Source organism: Myripristis murdjan, chromosome 24, assembly GCF_902150065.1.
Source record: "Myripristis murdjan chromosome 24, fMyrMur1.1, whole genome shotgun sequence".
NCBI lineage: Eukaryota > Metazoa > Chordata > Actinopteri > Holocentriformes > Holocentridae > Myripristis > Myripristis murdjan.
In genome coordinates, this window is record NC_044003.1 from 1940387 (window position 1) to 1966485 (window position 26099).

Consider the following 26099-nt stretch of genomic DNA (forward strand, 5'->3'; position numbering starts at 1 on the left):
AAAATCAACAACAGACTGGACTGGAAATCCAACACCGACGCTGTCTACAAGAAGGGGATGAGCAGACTCTACTTCCTGAGGAAGCTGAGATCCTTCAACGTGTGCAGCAAGATGTTGGAGATGTTCTACCAGTCTGTGGTGGCCAGCGTACTTTTCTTCGCCGTGGTTTGTTGGGGGAGCAGCATCGGAGCCAGTGACACCAACAGACTCAACAAGCTGATCAGGAGGGCTGGCTCCGTGATTGGCTGCAAACTGGACACTATGGAGGCTGTGGTGGAGAGGAGGACACTGAACAAACTGTTATCCATCATGGATAACCCTGATCACCCTCTCCACCTCACACTGGACAGACAGCGGAGCTCCTTCTCCAACAGACTGATACAGCTCCGCTGTCGAAGGGACAGATACAGGAAATCATTCCTGCCACAAGCCATCTCACTGTACAATAACTCACATCTGTCAGACAGAGACTTGCAACTGTCTGCTGCATTGTTCTGTTTTTAACACTCCACTACTCAGCACCTTAATCCAGCACCTTAACTGTGTATTTATCATCCACCACCCGACACCTTAACTGTTTATTTAGTATTTATTATCTGTATATTACAACCTAAGTTAATATACATTCACACTGTTTTTCAGACTGGAGGGGAAGTGGATTCCTTAAGAGGCTGAATCAAGGCGGTCAGTTCCTGAGACCCAGTTCAGGGAGTCGGGTTCTGCCACTTTGGTTCTTGGTCTCCGGGTTTCATGCTAACCCTCCTTATCTATATCTATACAATCACGTTTATACCTGTATTACATCTGTATATTTCATGTTATTTTTTATACTTATTTCATATTCATTCATTCATGTATATTTTTAGTTTTTAGTCTTTATTGTATATCTTTAGCCTTTATTTTCTACTGCTGCTGCTGTAACACCAGAATTTCCCTGGCTGGGATCAATAAAGTATATCTATCTATCTATCTATCTATCTATCTAATCTGCCTCAGCGGGTACTGTACATGGTGCTGAATCTGCCTCAGCGGGCGCTGTCCGTGGTGCTGAATCTGCCTCAGCGGGTACTGTCCGTGGTGCTCTTCACTCGTCACTCTCGCATATCTCTCCTTTTTCTCTTCTGTCTTGTCTTCCTCGCTCAGCCTTTTATCCAAACTTAGGTCGCCAAAGAAATCAAAATTGACAACAAAACGGTCCATTATGCAGGCAAACAAAGTTGACAGCGGCTTTTGATGCGGGTTTCAGTGAAGCGTTTTTGTGTTGCCATGGAAACCACACAGACTCGGGCAGTATGTGGGCGGAGTAATATTTTCAGTGATGAGGTATTTTTCATGTGAGCACAGCTAGCCGTGCTGTCATGCTCATTTGAGCACATTCTAAATGTCTGATTGACCAATCAGATTGCTTGGTTGGATCTACATGTTGTATAATTTTAATTCATATTAGGCTGTATACTGAAATTAAGTGGTCATTGTAGAAATATTCAAAGCCATGGTGCTTTGGGGATGTGTTCTCACGTCCAAAATTTAACTTGTCTGCATGCAGTTAACCCAAACAGACCAAAAGCAGCCATGCTGTCTGTTCTCATGCAACATGAGTCCAAACACACACCGTAAACAAGGTAGACTAACTTACCAGACACCTTTTTGTAAAACAAAGTGTGTAACATCATGCCTCCGTAAACTAAAGCTTTCCACTCTCATGCTTTGTAACCTAGCCAGGGCCGCCCCTCCCTACACGCAGAACACGCAGCTGCGTAGGGCCTCACGATCCATGGGGGGGCCTCATTTTTCCCGCGGGCATGGCGCGCACGTCGCACGCGGTACACGCACGTCACCCGCGGTTGAATCTGGAGCTACTAAGAGGGAAAAAAATAAAATCCAAACAAGAGGAAGCTCCTGCTGTGGGTATGTTGTGGAAATAAATATTAAACTTTGTGGCGCCACTTTAACACCTCAGCTGCTCCTCATAATGAGACAGAAGAGAGACGACTGTAAGTCATTTCTCTGTGAAAAAGGAGTGGTAAACTGACCAGTTGGTGGTCGTATATTAGCTTAAGTTTATAGCCTATCAATCTATTCATCAATAAAGAAGATCAATTTAAGGCTATTTGAATTGAATTTATTTAATTGTAACACACATGCTTGTTTAGTTCACTGACCTGTTTTCAGATATTTGCCAGGTTGAAGTTACATTTTTTTTTTTTTAGGAAAACATCTTTTGTTAAAATTATTTTTTTAAATTGATGACTATTTGAGACTCATATTTATTTATTTTTTCTACTTTGAAGTTATTTTTTTAGTTGACTCATACAGAACTGTTTATTCCGCTTACAGTACTTTTTTTCTTACTAATAGAGCTTGTAAAGTTTAATGGAATGTCTTTGTGCTGTCATTTTATTCCTATTATACATCTGGTGGTTATAGATCTGTGTGTCAGCTTGTATACAGGCAACTGATCTCTCTGGCTGGGGCACAAAGTCCCACACATTAAATATCGTGCTTCTAAATGAAAGTGTCATACCAAGTTATTTGCACATGCAATTACAAGAGATGGTTACTAGTCAACAAATAAAGAAACACTTTCTTCAGTACTCTGTTAAGACTCCTGGATAGGTCAATATGAAAAGTTGCCTCTTATAATCCCTGAGACTCTGTATTTTGCTCCCTCACTGCTGACTTGTCTTTATTCCAGAGACTGACCTCGCTGTCAGGGAACAGCCCAGATAATCTCCAGAATAGAAACACTCCAGCCGTTCACAGCAAACTAAAACCTTGTTCCTGACAGACCCCCAGCCTGCCGGGGGTCCTGGCGTCTACTGTGAGACCCAATCAGAGTCAACTCCTCGCCATTACAGTGGAGGGGGACATTACCTGAAGTCAAGAGGAGACCAAGTGAGGTGGATGATGGAAGGAGAGACTCGGGAGAGAAAAGGTTGTTGCTCCAAAAGTTTTAATTTTTAATGGCAAAAAGGCAGTGGGGCAAAAAAAAGAAGAAGAAGCCCAGTTTCTCAAATCTTTTCTGTGTTTTCATACAGAACAAAAGGAGCTGACCTGTTTGTTACAGTGACAGTGCAGTTTCCTACCCGTGCAACACGCCTCATGACCTGCTGGCCTGCGAGCCACTCAACCTCCTGCACTTCCTGTGCACGTAGTACGACTACGTACAGAACACAGTCCAAGTACAACATTTGGGCAGTATTATGACTTTAAGTAAGTAAATTCTGAAAATATAAGCATTAGATGAATATATGTTTTTAGCAAATTATTGCCACTGATTATAGATGAGTATATGTAATTAGCTCATGATTAATAAGCGGTGAGTTTATGTAATAAGCAAATAATCAATAAACAGTGATTATAAATGAGTATATATGTCAAATGATTAATAAAAGCAAAATAGCTCTTGATTTTTCGTGTCTATTTAACTTCTCAATCACACAAGCTTGATTAAATCATCCTAAACCAATTATGCAAATTAAAATAGGTAATAAAGAGTAAAAGATCAAAAAGGCAGTTTATGGACTAAAAATTCAACAGGTAAAGAATGTGAACACCAAAACTTCTCATCAGGAGTCGGTTGAAAAGTTGAGACACAGAAATATGCTAAACCTCCGTTAAAAAACAAAAAACAAAACAGGCCATGTTTAAGAAGTGATCTGTTGAAACTCTGTCACTGATATTGATATGACTTTTTAAAAAAATGGAAATTAATTCAGTTTTGAATACAAATATGACATCAAATGATTATGAAGGAAGATGATTATGCCAGCGTTTTAAAAAAGAAAAAAATGAGTATAGGAATTATAGAAAAACAACATCCTGAGTAACCAGCAGACATCACAACAGCTGCCTCCCAAATACAGACATCTCTGCTGATTAAAGTAAAACAAGTCAAAGCCACGACTGGGGGATGGTGTTCTTTCTCCTCTTGTCTTCAGGGCTCAGGCACCTGCTGGATGCTCTGTTGTGAACTGAAACACAAGTAAAAACCAAGTCAAGACCAACACCTACAACAAGAGGAGCTTCAGTCGTCCTGCTCTCACATCATTACAGTTTTTTTTTCAATATATTTTTTTTTTTTAGAAATGACCTGCATCGCTGTGAAATCACTAGTGCACCTGCATCACTACCCTTTCCACCAATCACCATTCACCAATCAATCAGGATGCACCTACAAAAATTACAGTATTTCAGTTTTTGCCATCAGTACGGTAAAATTTCACTTCAAAGTCTTTCTGAGTTTGGATGCAGTTCTTTACTGTAAGTTCACATTTGAATGTGCAGCTCACAGGAGAACCTTGTTCACACTGACAGCTGTATTTTGTATTGTGCTGTCAGCTGTGTTACAGTACAGTAGAGCTGACTGAAGGAATCTACTCATTTGGGCACAAGTTGAGTTGTTTGAGGGAAATATTGGCCTTTGCTACTTGCTTTACAATATGTAATGATGTAAACTGTCAAAAAATATGACTGTAATACACACTGGAGAAAGTAAGGTTGAACCTGCTCAGACTGAAAAGGCTGTGTTGCATTTTGGAGTTGAGTATGAAGTGAGTGGCTGGATTAGCTGTGTTGGACGGTGACAAAATGTGCGTTTGCTGCATGTTTGAAATGTTTTTGAGCCTGTTGCAAACAAAATGTTTTATTTTGGGAAGAGCGCCTCTCATCAGGCCGATGGATTTACTGTTTTGACACCAGGGTTTCTGAGCTGACAGAGGAGGTAAAGCCATTAAAAAAAAAACTGTAAACCTGCATTAAGCTGTGTAAGTGATTTATGACCACTAGAGGGCGTTAGAGCTCAAACAGAGTCAGTCCTGTTTCCTAGTTCACAGCAGATCTCCCGCACAAAGCCCAAAGTTAGAGAGAAAAAGTGTTTTGTGGAGGTTTACATCGGACTCTCTCCAGGCTCCTGTTGGATTAACTTGGATTATTTTGAATTTGAAATTTGAATTTTCACTGCTCATGAAATGTTAAAGACAGCCATGGATTATAATCTCAGTTTATAATCCTGTCTGCAGCAGAAATATGGACAGGAACAGTCCAGTTACTGATCAATATCTGGAATCAAATGGACTGATCAGTTTAGAGCCTTTAGCCCCACTGACCCACACACATTCTGCTCTGTTTAGCTCAGTGCTGCCCCCCGGTGGACACAACACTGAACTGCAGGCTGTTTAGCTCAGTGCTGCCCCCCGGTGGACACAACACTGAACTGCAGGCTGTTTAGCTCAGTGCTGCCCCCCGGTGGACACAACACCGAACTGCAGGCTATTTAGCTCAGTGCTGCCCCCGGTGGAGACAACACCGAACTGCAGGCTATTTAGCTCAGTGCTGCCCCCCCGGTGGAGACAACACTGAACTGCAGGCTGTTTAGCTCAGTGCTGCCCCCCCGGTGGAGACAAAAGTGAACTGCACCCTGCGTGTCTGCCTCCCAGCAGACAGTTTGTCTGACGTGAGCCAGTTTTAAATCTCTACAGTTCGGGTCTTAACATCTCAGCTCTACCTGTGCATGTGTCACGGACAGAAATTCACCTGCAGCTCTTGGGCTGACTGGATCAGCACCAGGGAATAAAAAAGTACAATTCAAAAAATATTTAAAATATTGCAGTTCTCAATAACAGTTCTGAAAACAATTTAACAAAGTTTTACCAAGTCTCTCTGGCTCTCAGTTCCTCATAGTATTTCTTCACCTTGTCATACTCCTCAGAGACATCTGAAAATGATACGGTTAGGGTTAAATCACCACTGCCACAATAATGCTAATGCATGAACACTACTCTAATTTCATGAAGAAAGTATGCATGTGTACATTATAGATATGTGTGTGTCTGTGTGTGTGTGTGTGTACAGATATAGATATATATACAGGGCTTGACATGAATTTTTTGGCTCACTAACCATTGGGGCGGGGCTAATGGCATTTCAGGGGAGGGGATTTTGGCTGGTAAAAATCATTACAGGCCTCCAACCTTAGTAAACTGTGTCTACCTTATTATTATTATTATTATTATTATTATTATTATTGCTGGATCATGTTCTATACCTGCTCACAGCCTGACTGTCACTTTTAGTTAATAGGTCTGGTCTTCTTGTCTCTTTCTGGACTGCGCTCCAATGTTTGGCTGTGCACTGGATGCCCTGCAAATGCACTGAATCTTTTAAATATTTTTTCAGTCGTAACCATTGATCTATACTATTAGAGCAGCCGAGTTGAGATCTGTGTATAACTGTAAATAAATAGACAAGTCAGTCACATCTGTCACCCCTGCTTGTTGACAGATTATTTCAGCCAGCAACGTTTTTTTCCAGTGTTTTTTCTCCCTCAGTCTCCCTCATTGTGGTGCTCACAGGTTACCGGGATGTGGTTTGTTGACATGAGGCCTTCGGGGTTCATTCTCCCCAAATACGGTTTAGGCAGCTGTATTTACTTTTACTGTATTTACTTAGGGCTCATGGGAGTGGTATATACCACCCACTGAAGTGTTATATACCACTGCCGAGTTCTACCTGCATTTATTGGGTGGCCAGGTGTTAATGTCAAGCCCTATATACATATATTTTTAGTTATTTTCAATTTTTATTCATAGTGTTTATAATAAAATACGTGACAGAAATTGTTCCTTTACCTGGGAGGGAGTCATCACCTGTCTTGAGTGACAGCTTGATTGCGTTCTCCATTTTGTAATTCACTGTCCCCAGGATCCATTCCTAATTGAGCAACAAATCATTTCTTCATATCTGTCTAGAATGTCAGATTCATAACAATTAGGCTGCTTTTTATTTTTGAAAATAAAGTAGTGCAGTCCTAAATGAAACTGCCAATAGCTAACACCATCTGGACATTTGAAAATTATTCAATATTACATCTGTGGAAAATTTGCTCACAAAATGAGTCACTCAGTCATATTCACCAATAGTGCAGGAAGATGAATTATTTGAATTTTTTGTCATAGGCGTGACTTCACTGTTAACTGGCATGACCAGACAAAATTTGGTCTTTGTACCAGACGAACTTAAGGCTGAAAATGTGCAGCATTTACGACTATATCATGATCAGATTTTTATAAAAGAAAATATTACAAACCCTCAGGTCTCTCATCTTATGCAGCATGTCGTCCTTCGCCTTGTTGAACATGGTGGACTTGGAGTCTTGCAGGTGCTTCTCAATTTTGTCCCTCATCCTTTGCAGACTGCCAGTTCCTGTTTCCTTTGCTGCGTCTACAACATTAAAATGTCTTCACTTGGACTTCAGTTTGCTTTTTTCTGAGCTGACTGTGTATATTTATCACCGTGGTGTCCTCTTGCTTTTCCAGTTCTGTTTCTTACCTTGGTAACACGGTTGCATGGTTTCCTTGATTGACTCTTGCAGAGTGTTGTAGATCTCTTTCTTACGCTCTGTGATTTCATCCCTCAGTTGCATTTTCAGTTTTTCTTCCTTTCAGAGAGATGAAACAAAGCAGAAATGATTCCTGCAGTCCACAGAAAATTGACTCCCTCCCCACATTAGATTACTAACTTGATGTCATCATCATCATCATCATTTGCTTCTGGTGGCGCTGCTCAGCTGGCAGCCCGGGTTCAGGCGCTGCTGCTGCATAAGTTGTTTGTTAGTTGTGTTGCCGGTGTTTATCAGTATGTGAAAAGACAGAGTCCTGGACAAATGCTTTGGGAATATTAGACGCATACAGGGCCAAGGCTCTCCCCCCTCTTTCAAATTCTGAACACTCAACCTTCCACCTCCTGCCCACATATAAAACTTGGATATGTTCCACAACCTGGATGTTGAGGATGCTACACATGCTATGACTGACTACATCAACTTCTGTGCCGACCATATCGTGCCCAAAAAACACATCGCACACTTTCCCAACAAAAAGCCGTGGTGGTAAGTATTTCAGTTTTTCCATCAATACAGTAAAATTTCACTTCAGAGTCTTTCTGAGTTTGGATGCAATTCTTTACTGTAAGTTGACATTTGAATGTGCAGCTCACAGGAGAACCTTGTTCACACTGACAGCTGTATTTTGTATTGTGCTGTCAGCTGTGTTACAGGACAGTAGAGCTGACTGAAGGAATCTACTCATTTGGGCAGAAGTTGAATTGTTTGAGGGAAATATTGGCTTTTGCTACATGCTTTACAATATGTCACTATGTAAATTGTCAGAAAATATGAGTGAATACACACTGGAGAAAGTAAGGTTGAACCTGTTAAGACTGAAAAGGCTGTGTTGCATTTTGGTGTTGAGTATGAAGTGAGTGAGTGGCCGGATTAGTTGTACTGGGCAATGACAAAATGTGCGTTTGCTGCATGTTTGAAATGTTTTGTCATGGTAAGAGCCCTTTTCAAACAAGATGTGTCATTTTGGGCACAGCGCCCCTCATCAGGCCGATGGATTTACTGTTTTGATACCAGGGTTTCTGAGTTGACAGAGGAGGTAAAGTGATTGAGAAAAACGTTAAGTTCATATTCCTGGTGTGAACTGCTCTCTCACTTGATCACCAAGAGACGTGGTTTTGATTGTAAATTATTACGCCTATCCTTAAGTAAAACTGCCTTGGTGAACTAATAACACTGGTCAACAATAAATTTATTGTTTAAGGTTTTTGAGCTGATTTAGGCTGAATCCAAAAATCACATTGGTTTTGCTCAATCAGGTCAACTTTCTGAACTATGCTACATATTGGCTTTTTAACATTTTTGCTTACATTTATGGGCATTTTCATGTCATATGATACAAAATTCTTTCGTATCTCTTATATTACTATTACATATAACTTATTCTCACATATGGATCGGTTTCCTAAGAATCTGGGATCAATGAGTGATGAGCAGGGAGAGAGATTCCATCAGGACATAAAAGAGATGGAGGCCAGGTATCAGGGACGCTGGGATGCAGTCATGATGGCTGATCACTGCTGGACTCTGAAGAGAGACATCCCTGCTGCTGAGCATTCGAGGGCTTCGAAGAAACAAAAGTCCATGCCCTGAATTTTGCACAATGACGACTTAATGTTCACTTTACATGTACTTACCTTTATCAATGTCTATTATTCAATTTACAGGAATTAAAGTTTGTAGCACTTAATAAATACATCCTGTTCGAAAATGTTTTTTTTTTTCTTAAAACCTATTTTGGGTGAGAACTATATAAAAAATCAACTGATAAAGTCACAAAAATGTAATCAATTTTGTGAGAAGATCAAATTTTTCAAAATTAAATTAGCAAAAAAACCTCACCTGATTGCGAAAAATAGATGTCATTTTTGGATTTAGTGGTGCAAAATCGTCCTAATTCAGTTGAAAAAACCTAGACAACTTGCAAAAAAAAATTTTTTGTAACCCAATGTAATCACTCTTATGGTGATTAATAATAGCGAGTATCCTACTCTATTTATATAAATCTCTTTAGGACGGTTCTCAAAATACACATGTTGCTATTTACCACCAAGGCAGTTTTATGTAAGCTACCTGCTTATATCTATTTGCTTTTATGCTTTCATACAAGCAGCTATAGCACTAGATCTGCTAGATCTACCAGTCAGATTCTTTTAAATGTTCCCAGGTAACACTACATTCCTTGTTTATAATGTTTATATTGCTTTTTGGTACTTATTATCTGTTTATACTGTTTATAGTGTAAATTATGCTTCATCATACCTCTGATCTGAGAAATGTCAGGTGCAGTGACACATCTGTGTACTTTTCAGCCAGGCGCTCTGTGCCAAGTGTAAACTTGCTGATGGCTCCATTGAAAGGTCCACGGCTTCTGTCGTTCCTGAAACATTTTCGTGAAGTTAAAAAAATGCTTTTATACAGGTGTCAGGTTCTTCTGGCAGTGTTGTGTGCATCTAATGTGCACCAACAAACACTGTTATGTGTATATTAGGTTTCTTACGGGAAAGTCTCCATGAACTTTTTGTCAATGCTCTCTCTCAGGTGTGAAGCTAAGATCTCATTGATGTCAATTGTGCGCTTTTCCTTGTCAGCTGGTTTGTAGATGCCACCATTCACAACTAAAGACCTCAACTTCTTATGAAACCCTTGGTCCTTTTTCCCTTTCTGAAACAGAGGAAAAACACTCATTTGTTATGTGCAAATTAACATTTTCATGTGCAAAACAAAATTTGTTCTGTAGATTCTGAATTATTATGATGAAATACTTACAGAGTCTAAGATGGTCTTTCTCATGTCTTTTTCATATGATTGGAGAGATTTTTCAACACCCTCTTCGATGCGGGTCTCAAATGCCTTATAAGCTTCGTCTATGGACCGACGGATTTTATCAACTTCAGCTTCTTTTATTTGTTCCAGGATCCTGCAAACCTCTGGTTTGTTTGCCTGAAATTGAACCGATATCACATATTTGTATATTGTAACCTCCCGACACTCATCCCTGATCCCCTGGGCCCCTCCCAGTGTGTGTGTGTGTGTGTGTGTGTGTGTGTGTGTGTGTGTGTGTGTCGCTGTCCCTCTCTCTCAGAGCTCTTTCAGTTTAGACACAACTGTCTGGGTGGAATAAGCAGGTAATGGTTGAGTCTGCATGGTCCTCATGGATGAACTGTGGTACAAGCATGATTTCAGTGTAGACCACACCCACCGGGTGGCGATGTTGCCGTGGCGTCAGGCTCAGCTGCTGTCATCATGTGGTGCTGCTGCGTTCCAGCTACATGATTACATGCGTGTTTTCTGAGTTACATGTGTTGTTTCTGCTGATGGAGATTTCAGGAGTGTAAATGTTTTAAATTTAATCTGAATTGACTTCATTCCTATTTATGTACTGTATTTACTGAAAACCACTATATACTCTATTTGTATTCTATTGTATTACTTTATGTATCTGGTATCTATTTGTATTTTCTATGTTTTATATGTGTGTAATCAGGGCACAACTGAAAAAGAGAGCTTGTTCTCAGCTGACCCTCCCTGACTGAAATAAAGGTCTGATGACTAAAGAATGGAAAGGGTCAAATCCTGATTCATGCTTTGATAACGGTGATATGATAAGAATTTGGTACATGAGTCTATTGATCCATCCTATCTGTTGTTGGTGGTAAATTCCTTTGGCTGGCTTTATGTACATAAACCTGGAAACCTGGTGGGCCTCTCTGGTACTGGTTTTAACTGGTTTTATTCCTATCTCACAGATCGCCGGTTTTTCGTAAGTTTGGATACATGTTCCTCAAGAACCCATGAAATGAAGTGTGGGGTGCCCCAAGGTTCAATTTTAGGTCCAATACTTTTTAATCTTTATATGCTTCCCCTTGGGGACATCATCAGGAGACACAGCATCAATTTTCACAGCTACGCTGATGACACACAGCTCTACATTGCCATGTCTCCGGATGACACAGGGCCTATTGATACCCTTTCAATTTGTATTTTAGATATAAAGTCATGGATGGCAGAGAACTTCCTACAGCTCAACCAGGACAAAACAGAGGTTTTAGTTTTTGGACCTGAAGGCAAGAGAGAGAAAGTTTTACCAAAATTAAAGGATTTTAAACCCTCACAATGTGTCAAAAATCTGGGCGTCCTTTTCGACTCTGAGCTTGATTTTATTCCACATATTAGAAATACAACAAAGATAGGATTTTATCATCTTAAGAACATAGCCAGAGTGCGCCCGTTTCTCTCTCTGGCCAGCACAGAGGTGCTAATGCATGCTTTTATCTCTAGTTGTTTAGATTATTGTAATGCCCTGCTTTCTGGTCTCCCCACAAAGAGTATTTCTCACCTTCAATTACTCCAGAACTCAGCTGCACGTGTGCTGACGGGGACCAGAAAGCGGGCTCATATTACACCAGTTTTAAAATCACTGCATTGGCTCCCTGTGCGTTTCAGGATTGATTTTAAGGTTCTTTTATTAGTTTTTAAGTGTCTTAACTTGGACCTTCTTATCTGTCTGACCTGCTTTTACCCCACCAGCCCTCCCGCACCCTGAGGTCCTCCGGTACGGTCTTTTAAATGTTCCCAACGTTCGAACAAAAACTCATGGTGAAGCTTCATTTTATTATTATGGCCCACGTCTGTGGAGCAGCCTGCCGGAGAACCTCAGGGCTGCTGAGACTGTTGATGTTTTTAAGCGCAGGCTCAAGACCCACCTTTTTAATTTGGCTTTTATCTGATTCTAGTTACCACTCTCTTATGCTACTATTGTTTTTAGTTGTTTGTTAAATAATTTCTTTTTTACTTTTTAACACATATTTATGTTGCCTGTATTGTTTTATTGTTTTTTTGTTTTAATACTCTCATTTATTACACTTCATATTTTTCTTATTTTTAATATTGTTTTTTTTTCTATTCCTTTTAGTATTGATTGTATTTTACTCTGTTATCTTTTAGTTTTTAGCTCCAGTGTTTTCCTCATGGGGGCGCTCCACACCGGGAGCTGTGTCTGGCCTGCCTGCAGGGGGTGCCGTCCTGGGGGCTGTCCTGGCCTGGATGGCTGGGGGTCCTGTTCCGGGCCTTATGGCCGTGGTGTGGGCTCCTGTCTGTCTGGGTCGGGGTGGTCTCTGCGGTGGCGCCCCCTGTAGTCGTGGGCTGGGACATCTCCCGGTGTGGATGGCTCCCAAAGAATGAATGGTGTTTCCTTATCTGGTCCCTCAGTGCTCAGCCATGTTTTATTTTATCTTTGGGTTGGGTTGGGGTGGGCTGGGGTGTGGTGGGGTGTATGCCTGGGGTGTATGCATGTGTGAAATATGTTGTACTTGTGTATGTGTGTGTGTGTGTGTGTGTGTGTGTGCGTGTGTGAGTGTGTATGAGGGGGTGGGGGATTAGGGTTGTATATATTTTAATGTAAAGCACTTTGCGTTGCATTTGTTTTATGTATGAAAGGTGCTATATAAATAAAGTTTGATTTGATTTGATTTGATAAATAATGCAATAAAGTGATCATACCATCTCTTCATTTTTGGCTCCCTGAATCCGAGAGAGAATCCCATGAGCTCTAGAGACATAGTTTGATGTCTTGTCTTGACGTTTATTGAGATCTCGCAGGAGTTCCTAAAGTTTGGGTATTTCTGGATGATAAAGACAATACAATAAGCATCTTACAGATGTAGATATCTACAAAAAGTCATTTTCAAAATGTGATAGTGTATTTTAAAAATCAAAGTATCTTTGGACATTCTGTCAGCCAAATTTAAAAAGTAACAGTGCAATGGTTTGAATGATTATAGCTTCCTAAAGTTAAAAATGCATCTTTACTCTGCCACATGTTCACAATTAGAATAAATCTACCAGTCTCATCTTGTTGTAGATAGTTTGCCTCCTCAAACTCTGTGGAGCTCACTGTAAACACTTCGAAAAAGTCATCACTATGACCACTGAAATGTTCCTGAAAGTAGAAAAAAAAACAGTCTGGATTTAAGAAATTTGGCATTTGTAAGACACGTGATTTGCCAGTTTGCAACTTACCCTAATCTTTCTGTGTTCACTGAATGTCTTCTTCACTTCTTCCTTGGCTTCCTGGTTTGTTTCTAATATGTTAGCATGTGCTTCTTCCTTTTTTAAACTGGAAAAAATGTATGTCAAGATTAGCAAGATTGTTTTTGGTGTGCAAAAAAATGTAACACTTCTAAGCACAAGAAACCATCTCTGTGAAGCTAATTAAGGATAATTAAGGAGAAGTATTTTCCAAGAAGTCTGATGTAAGGACCAAAGGCTGATCTACATGCAAATGGCACAGTTATTATATAATCAATTTTCCACTATGATTATTATATAATCCACTAGGGTCTGACAGAGCTCCCTCTGAGGAAAGAATACATCAACACCAAGGGCAGATGTGGGATCCGTGGAATTCCTAGCAGCGTGGAGCACTAGTGTTGCAAAGGGGTGGAAAGTTGCCCATAAATTTCCCGGAAACTTTCTGAAAATTCCCATGGGAATTATTGCTCTTGAACATTGGAAATTTTCAGGAGATTTTTTCTGTAACTTTTTTTTCCCAATTTTTCCGAAAATTCACAGGAAAATTCGGCTTGGGACTTCTGGGAATTTTCATTTTTTTTTCTTGTCATCAATTTGAATGAGGTTTTTAAAAAGTTTCCATGGAAATTTAAGCTTGGGAATTTTGGAAATTTCCATTTTTGTTGTTGTTAAGTGAAGGTGAATGGGGCAAAAATAAACAATAATCAATAAAAGGAATCTCAGCATCAATATCACCACTATCACCACCACTGGAACATACAGTGCTGTGAAAAAGTATCCTGAAACTTAAATGTTTCAGGTCATCAAACAAATTCTGATATTAGAACAAAGTAACTGACATCTATCATTCTGGAAAGGGTTACAAAGCCACTTCTAAGGCTTTGTGACTCCAGTGAACCACAGTGAGAGCCACTATCCACAAATGGAGGAAACTTGGAACAGTGGTGAACCTTCCCGGGAGTGGCTGGCCTACCAAAATACTCCACGAGTGCATTGACAACTCATCCAAGAGGTCATGAAAGAAGCCAGAACAACATGTAAAGAACTGCAGGCCTCACTTGCCTCAGTGAAGGTCAGTGTCCATGATTCAACAATAAGAACAAGACTGGGCAAAAATGGCATCCATGGGAGAGTTCCAAGGCGAAAACCACTGCTGACCAAGAAGAACACAAAGGCTCATCTCACATTTGCCAAAAAAACATCTTGATGATCCCCAAGACTTTTGGGAAAATATTCTGTGGACTGATGAGAAAAAGGTTGAACTTCTTGGAAGGTGTGCATCCCGCTACATCTGGCATAAAACTAACACAGCATTTCATGAAAAGAACATCATACCAACAGTCAAACATGGTTGCTGCTTCAGGACCTGGACGACTTGCCATAATTGATGGAAGCATGAATTCTGCTCTCTACCAGAAAATCCTGAAGGACAATGTCCGACCATCAGTTCATGACCTCAGACTCAAGCGTACTTGGGTTATGCAGCAGGACAATGATCCAAAACACACCTCTGAATGACTTAAAAAAAAATGAAGGTTTTGGAGTGGCCTAATCAAAGTCCAGACTTAAATCCAATTGAGATACTGTGGCATGACCTTAAACAGGCCTTTCATGCTTGAAAACCCTACAATTTGGCTGAATTAAAACATTTCTGTAAAGAGGAGTGGGCCAAAATTCCTTCACAGCGATGTAAAATACTCATTGCCGAAAATTCCCTGGAAATTCATTATAATGTAACATGTTTGCATGCATATCTGCTTATTACAAAACAAAATGTTTATTATGTATACATGTACATGACCAGGTGAATGCAGTGAATATAAATTCCCAAAAATTCCTGTTTATTCACGTTAATTTCTGAAAATTTCCATGGAAATTTTCCAACTTTGAAAATTCCGGGAATTTTGCAACACTATGGAGCACACAGGGCCAGTCACACCAGTCCTAAGAGAAGGAGCTGAGGGCAAAGGGGGCTGCTTTAGTTGTGTTGTGGCTGGACCACGCCAACACCTGCAGCTTCACGCCACACAATTTGGTTGAAGTTGCTGTCTAAAGACACAATATTCCCAGCAAAATCAAGGACCTCACCCTTGATTATTATGGCAATTTCAGGATAAGAGTTACTTCTGGATCTGTAATATCATACAGACACTGGCTTGAGGTGGCCATTATAATTAGCTGCACCATCTACGTCATCCTTTTTTCACCGTCAACATGGTGGTCAAGTCAGTAGAAGTGGAATGCAAAGGAGTGTTTGGCAGTGTTTTTTAGTGTTAAGCAGCCTCCAGTCAGAGCATTTATGGACAACCTGTCACCATAACTGCTGATGGATCCTACAAGGCCTTTGGAAGAGCATCACTTGGGCAAGGATGAGCTTTAAAAAAAAAAAAAAAAAAAAAAAAAACTGCAAGTCAAGATCTCTCATGCTGAAAAAAATTAAAAGTACTGGACAAGTTCCACCTCACATTGTTTGCAACCACCATCCCAATGCTGACAGAACAAACAAGAGCCAGGGGGAACTTGCTGACCACAACCTGAAGGATTTTGCCACCATACAGAGAACCAGTGAAGACCTCCAGGCCTGGCTCACAAATGTCAATAATTCCAGTTTGCCTGGAAGGTTCAAGGACTGGACCTACCAGCACAGCGTTTTATACACAGTTCCCCTGTAAACTGTTTAGAGGCCCTGAAAGGAGGACTGACAGTTATCTGTGGAGGTGGCTTGGTCTACTTCAAAGCCGTAGCACTGCTGTTTTGTACCCAATTTCCCTTCTGGGATCAATTAAGTATTTATTGATATAGTATTGATATAGTATTTACATCCTGCAGCTTCCATTCAGTGGGCTCACTGAGGAATCCAATGTGATGCAAACAAGAGAAGCCCTGCAGTATAGTGACTCCAGTGATGCCAAGATAGCAGCACCTGACATCGAGGTCTGGTCAGGCAGATAAGAAAGAGTTGGAGGTGGCAGAGTCATGACTGAGGTAAAAGGTTCTTGTGGGGATGTTGGCAAAAGGAAAAGCAGGCCAAGGCTACTTCTTGTGGGACTGGTGAGACTCAGACGGCAGGGAGCTTGGACAAAGTAGGAGAGCACCTTGCAGTGAAAGATCACCTGGTCGAAAACCTGGCCAGCAGGCCTTGTCCAAGATGTGTACAACAGCTTTCCAAGGCCTGCTAACCCTCACACCTGGGGGAAAAGTGAAACACCTTTGTGTCCTCTTTTCACCTGGAGAGGGTCCCTCAAACATCTCAGCAGTTGCCCCAAAGCCCTCAGCGATGTGCACTATTGCTTGCACCACAACAAATTCCTCGAGGCAATCGCTGAGTCAGTCGCCACAGCCATCAGCTCCAGCAAACATGACCACCTCGCGAAGGCTGTGAAGGCTGGAGAGAGGCCCCAACCACAGCCATGGACAAGAGCAAGCCTTCTTACCACAGCCACCAAACGGCAACTGAGAGTGGATCAAGGAACACAACTGTTTCTGGACCACATAACATCAGCCACACTCGGCCCAGACATGATTATCTTCTTAGGCACCACAAAGCAAGAGGGATTCTGATGTTGAAATACCACTTCAGTGTATGATAATGCTATATCTTATATGCAATTTATATGCACTACTGTATTTAAAACCTGTTTCCTAAATGCATTACCCTTTCCCACTGTCATCAGACTTGGTACAGATGAAGATGATGCGTTGACACTCTCCACCATTTCCTATGAGATTGATGGTATCTTCAAAGATATCCCAGGCTTCTTTTTCTGATGCAGCTCGATTAATTTCAGTGACAATCCACACAGTGGAACAACTTCCAACATACTGAAAGAACATAAATCAAAGTTACAATTGAGCATTGTTGAGGCATTACTTAGTACAAAGTGCAACAAATGCTAAGATTTATAGACAGGAGTTTATTATGGTGCACAGATGCCCATCTAAAAGTGATATTTATACCTTTGCGTAATCAATGTATGAATACTGCAATAAGTAACTGGCAAATTAACTGCAAGTAGTACTTTTTGTGGCACCATGGAAGTTTTTTATTCTATATTTCTTCAGAGCACTGTAATAATTTGGTGTAAGGCAGTTTTATATAACTGAACTTCATTTGATATGACATGAATAACGGTGAGTATGAATAAATTACCTCTTTCCACATTCTATTTCTGTGTGGGTTACAGTCTCCAGTTCCAGGAAGGTCCATAAGTGTGACATACTCCAGAAGATCATGGACACGCGGTGCCTTGATAGTCACACACTTCACCAGTGGCCAGTACTGTCTTCCTGACTTGTCATGTTTTGTGAACTTGACAAGTTGTGCAGATAGCTGTGAGGCCTGAAATATACAGTCAAATGAATGCACTGCCCTTGGCTTATGGTGTATTAACACTGAACCACATCAAAACAAACTTATATGCCTGTATCTATTACCTTGAAAGGTCATAAGCAACAGATTTAAAATGTCTCTCTGTACAGATTACATATGGAGTGTCAGGAATGTTTACTCTGAAATAAAAATATTTTAACTCACTGTGGCACATCTCAGTTCCTTCTTTGTAGATGAGAGAAATTCTGGAAGACTTTTAAAATGCTTGTCTTGCTTTAGTTCCTCATAGGATCTTTGAATTCCTTCTCTATACAGTGCTGAGATCTTTCCACCATCATCACATTTCCCATCAATGCTAATCATCAGTAAGGACCATAACTCATCATCCCATTCCTAACAAAAAAAAAATCAAAATAATAAAATCTCAGTATTGCCATATGATGACAACCCTCATGTACCACACAACTGTACATTTGTATATTCTACATTGTTCTGGCATGAAAATGCTTTTACCTTTTTGGAAATGAACTCAATCTCTGCCACGTAATCAGAGCTGCCCTCATTTGCCTCCACCTTAGTCACGACTGAGGTGCATGCAGTGACTTTTCCAGAAGGCAAGAGATTCTTTGCACCGATGATAGCATTTATCAGAAAGCTTTTTCCAGCCCCAGTTTTACCAAAGACTCCCACCGTCTCCTTTCTGGGTGTTTCCAAATCTTTGATTTCTCCTCTGTTGTGAAAGAAATTTAGGAATTACATAGATATTGTTAAATATAGTTCTATCTATCTATATCTATATATACATAAATAAATATATGTGTACATATAGATAGATAGATAGATAGATAGATAGATAGATAGATAGATAAATAGATAGATAGATAGATAGATAGATAGATAGATAGATAGATAGATAGATAGATAGATGCTGCTGTGTATCTGGTCACAGTAGAGTTGTGATTCATGAGTTTTTTTTGCACCTGTATTTTCACATAGCCCTAGACCTATAGGTCGGAACACTACTGTTATTCTATTTAGCTTGATTTTGCTTTCAAAAGGCACCAGATTGATGGATTTAAATGTACAATTTTCAAAAATTTTCTCCCGGGGGAGCATGCCCCCCAACCCCCCTACGGAGAGTGCCCTTTTTTCATTTTCACCACTGCTCTTCAAAAATCTTGTGCACGCCACTGTTGAGGATTGTGCAATGATGGAAGGATCTTGTTTTTTTATCCAGAATTTTGAGTGCTTGCTTGTTTAGTGATATTAATGGATTTAGAGTAGTTGAGTTTGCGATGGCCCAGGTGGGAAGACAGTAGTTAATATGAGATGTTATAAGAGAGAACATGAACATTTTTGCTGCTTCTTTGGACATATAATTTCTGAGGTGCCTGAAATTTCCAAGTGAAGCTCAGGATTCTGCATACTTTTTTTTTTTTACATGATATTTAAATGTGAGATTACTAGCTTATTACTTACAAGTCTAATTCCCCACTTAACATTAGTGTGTTTCTATTTGTCCTAGTTGTATCTTTTGGCCAACTGGTGGGAAAATGTAAATCCGTTTGTAGTCTGTTTAATAACAAAACATGAATAATGAAAAGGAATCTTCTGTTGAAAACTTACTTCAGAAAGGCATTGAGCTCTGTGTCAGTCTCCTTATCCAGTTTGCCACAGACGTTTTTCATGATCTCTTTCACTTCAGTCAGCATTTTAGCTTCTGCCAGAGTCAAAGTAAAGGACAGTTTATTGGGAATCATGCAGTCGAATGATAACTCTATCATTCAAATATTTCATTTATTAACTACATATTATAGATTACTGTCAACCATTAGATAATCATTAAACTGGTTAAAAACTGAAGGAAGAACTTTGCAGTAAATACCTTCACTTGTTGCCAACACTGTGTCATGGTGATTTTCACCAGTTCTTGATTTCTTTTTGGCTTTTTCATTTTCAGCAGTTTTGTTAGCGTGTGCAGACCTTTTCCTCCCTGGGGAAAAAAAGTATAGTGTATTTAATAAAACAGCTGTCTGTACCATCACTTGACTTGTAAAGTTTACAGTTTTTGCATTAGTCTGAATCTATTTCACCATCATCCGTCCAAACCTATATGTTTTGCAACATATTAAAATGCTCAATAGAAATTCTTCACCATACATCTCAACTCGGCCCATTCTCATTTCCAGGGCGCCAAATGCCAACGCCTTGTCACGCCTCTCTCTCATCTGATACCGACGTGGTGAAGCGTTGGACACCTTTGGAATGAGAATGTGTTGCTCACCTTTTTTAGTGGCTGGTGGAGTCCTGCAGGCACTGGTGGACGGCTCAGCCTGAGACTGAATATTCAAAGAATTGTTAGGTGACACTTCAGAAAACAGTGTTTACACACACACACACACACACACACAAAGATGACCGCTCTGCCTCCTGAGCCATGCCGCATTGAAGACAAATGTGTAGATAAAAATTAAATTATTAAAATTACTGTCACTGTCAAAGTAAAATATCTCACCTGACAAAATTCTTTGTGTTTCATAATGAATATTCTCCTTGGTCCAACTTTGTCAATCAATTTATCAATGTCTTTCTCTTCAAGAATTAAGAAACTCTCCTCAGTAATTTCTTCAGCTGAAATTCAGAAATACTCAGATGAATGTTGGTCAAACCACAATAAGTCTTTATCCTTTCTTTATTCTTTATTCAGATCCACGTTGGTTCTGCAGATTGGTCACTAGTTCTCCTATGATTCACATAGAAAACACAAACAATATAAAATCAGCAATATATAAAATGAAAACAAGTTAAGATTAATAAAGACACAGCAACATAAACAGCAAGTGAATAGCAACAATTAAAAAAACTAAAAAATAAACTTAGAATGATAACAAATACAATACTAGAGATGTGACTCATACAATTGCATACTACATGTATGTATATACTGTTTTTCATTAAAAAGGCTTCAGTTCTATCATGCACAGAAGAAAAGCAAGTAAATGTGTTGACATCAGCAGTCAAACAGGAGAGACTAACAGGAGAGACTGCTGGACCAAACAAATGCTCCAAAGTTTGGTTTCGCCTCACTAAAATAGACCCCAACACCGTAAAATGCAACACCGTAAAATGCAACACCGTAAAATGACGATGTTTCATGGGAGAGAGGAGGCAGTATAAACCACCAATAGCTGGACAGTAGCAGAGGGGGTTAGGGTTAGGGTTAGGTTAGGAAATAATACACTCGATATCTCACGCACACTCCATCTCCAATTTCGGTGGTAGTACGAGCGGCTTCGGTTGTGAGTTTTCGCATGAAAAGGCACTGACCCACGTCCGTTACTGTGCTGCCAAAACCCTGAAGAACAACCCACCTTGACTGAGGTTCAGGGTTAGTGTGAAACCATGTGGTTCTGCTTGAGCAGACAAAATGGCTGCTGAGCTAAGCAAAAAATTGGTCTTCCTGACTCTGGTTAGTTTTGAGATATGGGTATAGGTAGGTACAAAGTAGGGTTAGTGTGAGGTTAAGGTTTTAGGTTTAGAGTAGAGGGTTAGGGTGAGTTTAAGATCAGGTATAAAGTAAGGGGTTAAGGTTAGGGTTAGAGCAAGGTTAAGGTTAAGGTATGAAGTGAGAAGTTAAGGTTAGAGTAAGGTTAAAGTTTAGGTATACCGTAAGAGGTTAAGGCTGGGGTTAGGGTGGGGTTAGGTTTAGGTGTAACATGAAAAAGGTTAAGGTTAGGGTGAGGTTAGGGTTAGGGTTAGAGGAAGATTATTGTTATATATATTTAAATATATATATATATATATATATATATATATATATATATATATATATATATATATATATAGGTGTAGTGACCTCCATGCTATACGCACAAGGGGAGGTGGTGGTGATGGTGTGGGGGGTGGGGGTGGGGGGGTTATCTGGGGGGAAAAAAAGGAGGGAGAGGAAGAACACAAGCATAAGGGCTGGGTTGGTTAGGGTAAGGAGAGGGTTAGGTTTGGGTATGGTAGAGGCGGTTTTAAGGTTGAAAGAGGTTATGTTTAGGTGTGGATAAAAGATTAAGGTAAGGGTTAGGAGAAGGTTAGGTTTAGGTATAATTTTAAGAGGGTTAAGGGTTAGGGTTAGGAATAGGTTAGATTTAGGTGTAGTTGGAGAGGTTAAGGTTAGGTTTAGGTAAGGGTGTGGGAGGTTAGGGTTAGGAAAAGGTTAGGTTTAGGTGTAGGTTTGGGGTTGGTTAGGTTTTAGAAAAAGGTTAGGGTTAGGTATAGTTATAGAGGTTAAGGTTAGGTTTAGGTAAGGGTCTGGGAGGTTAGGGTTAGGAAAAGGTTAGGTTGAGGTATAAGTTTGGGGTTGGTTAAGATTAGAGAAAGGTTAGGGTTAGGTGTAGTTGGAGAAGGGTTAGGTAACAGTTACATGTTACACTTTTTGAATCCTATCATGATATCAGGAGACTCAGCCAAAATAAATTTTGTTCAATATCATTGCTCACCAAAGAAGCATGATAATACTTTACCCTCAAACTGCGGTATCAAGCCCTGGAGGTTCCATTCCTTTAATTTGTCCTTGACAAAGTCAGACATTCTCCAAGCGTCAACAGGACAGTCAGCCAGATAATTCAGAGTGCTATAGAAACAGGAAGTGCTACAGAATTAATCACAAAGACATAATAACACAGTAACAACTAAAAATATTTACCCCAAAATTATACCTAAACAGTTCATGAAATGTCAGGCTGCACAATTCCTTGAACCATTTATAGAAGGAGTGCTGTTTTATATTACATTATAGGTCATACTAGAAGTTCAGCAACAGGATATTTCAAAATCAGTAAGAACAATAAGAACACCACAAATTTCTTAATTTTTCTTATTTTTTTTTATTTAACATTTGGTGATCTTGTATTTCTTATAATCTGTTTTATATCTTGTCTTGATCTTTTTTGAAATTGTCTAAACCTGAGCCTGAGGAGAAAGGAGGGAGTCCATTAAACACCAGTGGGAAAGGGACTTGTGTGCATCTCTAACTACGGAGCAACAGCACAAAATCTGAAATACATTACCGTGTTATCCAAATATGTAAGACATAAAACCCTACAAATGAAGAATGTCCATAGGTGCTACATCACATTATGCACTTTAAAGAAAATGGACAGTACCATCTCAAATCTGTGCTTTAACCAAACAGTCATATTTGGTACACACCCTGTTTTTAATGGTTCCATGGACAATGAATGACTGTGAAACAGTCTGATCCTTTATTTCATGCATTGTCTTTATCTTTTTTTGAAATTGATTGTTATCATTGTTGGTGCTCAGAAATAGTGCAGAAAATATAATAGAAATTATAGAAATAGTGTATCATAGTTGGCAAGCCCATATTTGGCTGATGCAGTACCTTAATACATTGTTTTTTTTCTGGTTCATATGATATCCAAAGGAAGGTATCATAGGAAGTACAGGATTTTTCAGAATACGTAGAAGAAATTACTCAAAATGACCTCGGGGCAAAAACTGCTGCTGAATATCCTGTTACTCAATAACTACACGAAATTATTAACATTACAGTTTTCTTTTTTTTCGATTGCTTACACACTAAGAACATACACTTAAACCAATGTGACCAAACTCACTGTAACGATACCTCAAACACAGCATGGCCACACCTTGGCCAAACGTGCTGCTTTGAGCTGTGTTTGCAATTCTGCGACACCCTTCCTCCTGAACACTAGAATACAGAAGACACCTTTCTCAAACATGAAATCATGTGCTTACCATTGGGAAAACACTTTTGTTCAAAATATAAAACACGTTGGGTAATTGGAAAACCTGAGACACAGTCAGTCAAGGCCTCAGCACTACAAATAGACCCCAGGTTAGCCATTTTGAGTACTTTGCAAGCATGGAGGCGCTGGGGGGGCTCTTGCCCCGGTCAAAATGGTCATGCAACGATTACGTCACATCCAGAGCCACATCCAGTAACTTTACAGGAACCTTCCTCTCAGACACGGCAGTTGAGAGGGCTGAGCCAGAGGACGTTCCTGTAGTAGTTCCTGCCCTCCAAATACTACCAGGAACTTGTTGGGTGGAAACGGGCCTAATGTGGCAGTTTTCAGGCAGGTGGGGACTGTGGCTTGCTGCAGTGAGCGGGTGAAGATGTTAGTGAATACTGCAGCAAGCTGATGAGTGCATGATTTCAGCGCCCTTCTTTCCTGGTACTCCATCCGGTACTGGTGCTTTTCTGGTGTTGAAGCCACGTAGGGCCTGGAGGACCTGGTGCTGTTGGATGATGAGGGGCTGGTCATGCTCTGATGGTGTCAGACGTGTGTCCTCTGCCTGTCTGCTGTCCTCGGAGAAAAAGGTGTTAAGCTGGTCGGTGGGGGGTGTTGTGGCATTGTTTGTAGTCTGTGATGTTCTGGATGCCTTTCCACATATGACGCTTTTCCACTAGTACCTACTCGGCTCGACTCGGCTCGACTCGGCTCGGTTTGTAAGCGTTTCCGTTACATGGTAGTACCTGGTAGCTGGTACTGTTTTAGGACCTACTCGGCCGGGGCTTCAAGCGAGCTGAGTCGAGCTGAAATGTGACGTAAACGCCGTGAAGGCCACTGATTGGACAGGGAGTCACAAGACTGTTCTAGTGGAAAAGCAGCAATAGAGCGGGTGGAGTTGGCCTCTATCTGCTTCCTGTACTTTGCTTTAGCAGCCTTGACGCCTCTGTTCGCGTCCGCTCTAGCTTTCCTGTAGGCTTCCTTGCCCCTCGACAGTAACAACTACAAATATTTACCCAAAAATTATACCTAGACAGTTCATGAAATTTCAGGCTGCACAATTTCTTGAACCATTTATAGAACGAGTGATGATTTATATTACATCAGTGTTTCCCAACCTTTTTTGTCTTGTGTACCCCCTGAGCCTTTTTGTCAGACCATGAGTCCCCCCTCACTCATACGTTATACTCATATGTTATAAATTATGTTATGTTATGAAATGTTTCCACGTACCCCCTGCAGTGTGTACCCCTGGTTGGAAATCACTGTATTACATTACAGTTCATACTAGAAGTTCAGCAACAGGATATTTCAAAAACAATAAGAACAATAAGAACACTGCAAAATTCTTCATTTTTCTTTGTTTTTTTTTTATTTAACATTTGTTGATCACCTATTTTTTATAATCTGTTTAAATATATGGTCTTGATCTTTTTCGAAATTGTCTAAACCTGAGCCTGAGCAGAAACAGAGGGGAACTATTCTCTTGGCTTCCCTGATTGCACCTCGTCCATCAAGCACCAGTGGGAAAGGGACTTGTGTGCATCTCTACGGAGCAACAGCACAAAATCTGAACTACATTACCGTGTTATCCAAATGTGTAAGACATATATAGATTTTCTGTAGGCTTCCTTGTCCCCTGACCTCAGAGCTCTGATGTCGGTGTTAAACCAGGGTTTTTGGTTGGGGAATATTTTCACCCGCTTCCTTGTCATCCATGAAGAAACTGATGTACAACAGCACAGAGGAGGTGTGGAGCTCAATGTCCGGATCCTCAAAGAGCTCCCAGTTGGTGTCCTCAAATCAGTCCTGCAAGGATAGTGTGGCCTCCTCAGTCCAGCACTGCACTGGCTTGCACTGTGGCTTAGACCTGCAGATGAGGGGCCTGTAAACTGGTGTCAGGAGGAGCAGGGAAAGATGGTCTGAGTGTCTGAGATGGGGGGGAGGGGCGAGCTTTGCAGGCTCCAGGAATGTTGGTGCAGACCTCGTCTAGTGTTCTGCCCCTCCTTGTTTTCTTGTCCACATTCTTATTAATTCTTATAGAAATTTAGCGGTCCACAGGAACTCAAAACCACAAATACATCTAGCTAGGGATTTCAACAGTTAAAATAAAACCCTGGACAGCATGGGGCCCTTAATACTGACGGCATCACGAGAGTTTGATGAGAAGCGGCAGTTTCACAAATCTAGGGTTACCGTCTGGACAGGCAAGAGAGAGTGGGGGGCGCAGAGAGAGAGAGAGATGGTTGAGCGAGGCAGACAGTGAACGGAGAGAGCGAAAGTAGATGAAACAAACGTCTTATAAAAGTTTTGAGCCACAGCAACCAGGAGAGGTTTACACACACATACACACACACACACACACACACACACACACCCCGAGCGGCCTGTACTCACCTGCAGTGAGAGCGGGGAGTCCAGTGGAGTCCAGCTGCTTCACAGTCTCTGCTCTTAGAGACTTTTTTTCTCGCCTCTTCTCTCTCTCTCTCTCTCTCTCTCTCTCTCTCTCTCTCTCTCTCTCTCTCTCACTTTTTTCTCTTCAAGCTGCAGGTGATTGGTCAATATGTGT

The 26099-nt window shown here is 40.6% G+C and overlaps 1 protein-coding gene across 1 annotated transcript; it reads right to left on the reverse strand.

Annotated features, from left to right (window-relative positions):
* Positions 1-3881: 3881 nt before the first annotated feature.
* Positions 3882-25968, reverse strand: LOC115356563 (nuclear GTPase SLIP-GC-like). Its single transcript, XM_030047778.1, has 20 exons — positions 25928-25968; positions 22277-22386; positions 20278-20393; positions 20047-20101; positions 19648-19755; positions 19389-19482; positions 18276-18492; positions 17967-18155; positions 17583-17771; positions 17088-17254; positions 16867-16885; positions 12404-12553; positions 10169-10342; positions 9900-10063; positions 9662-9779; positions 7330-7438; positions 7088-7221; positions 6630-6711; positions 5653-5716; positions 3882-3974 (listed from the first exon to the last, which is right to left on the reverse strand). Exons 2-20 carry the CDS (start codon positions 22341-22343, stop codon positions 3938-3940), a joined length of 2253 nt encoding a protein of 750 aa, XP_029903638.1. The 5' UTR covers positions 22344-22386; positions 25928-25968; the 3' UTR covers positions 3882-3937.
* Between the last annotated feature and the right edge of the window lie 131 nt (positions 25969-26099).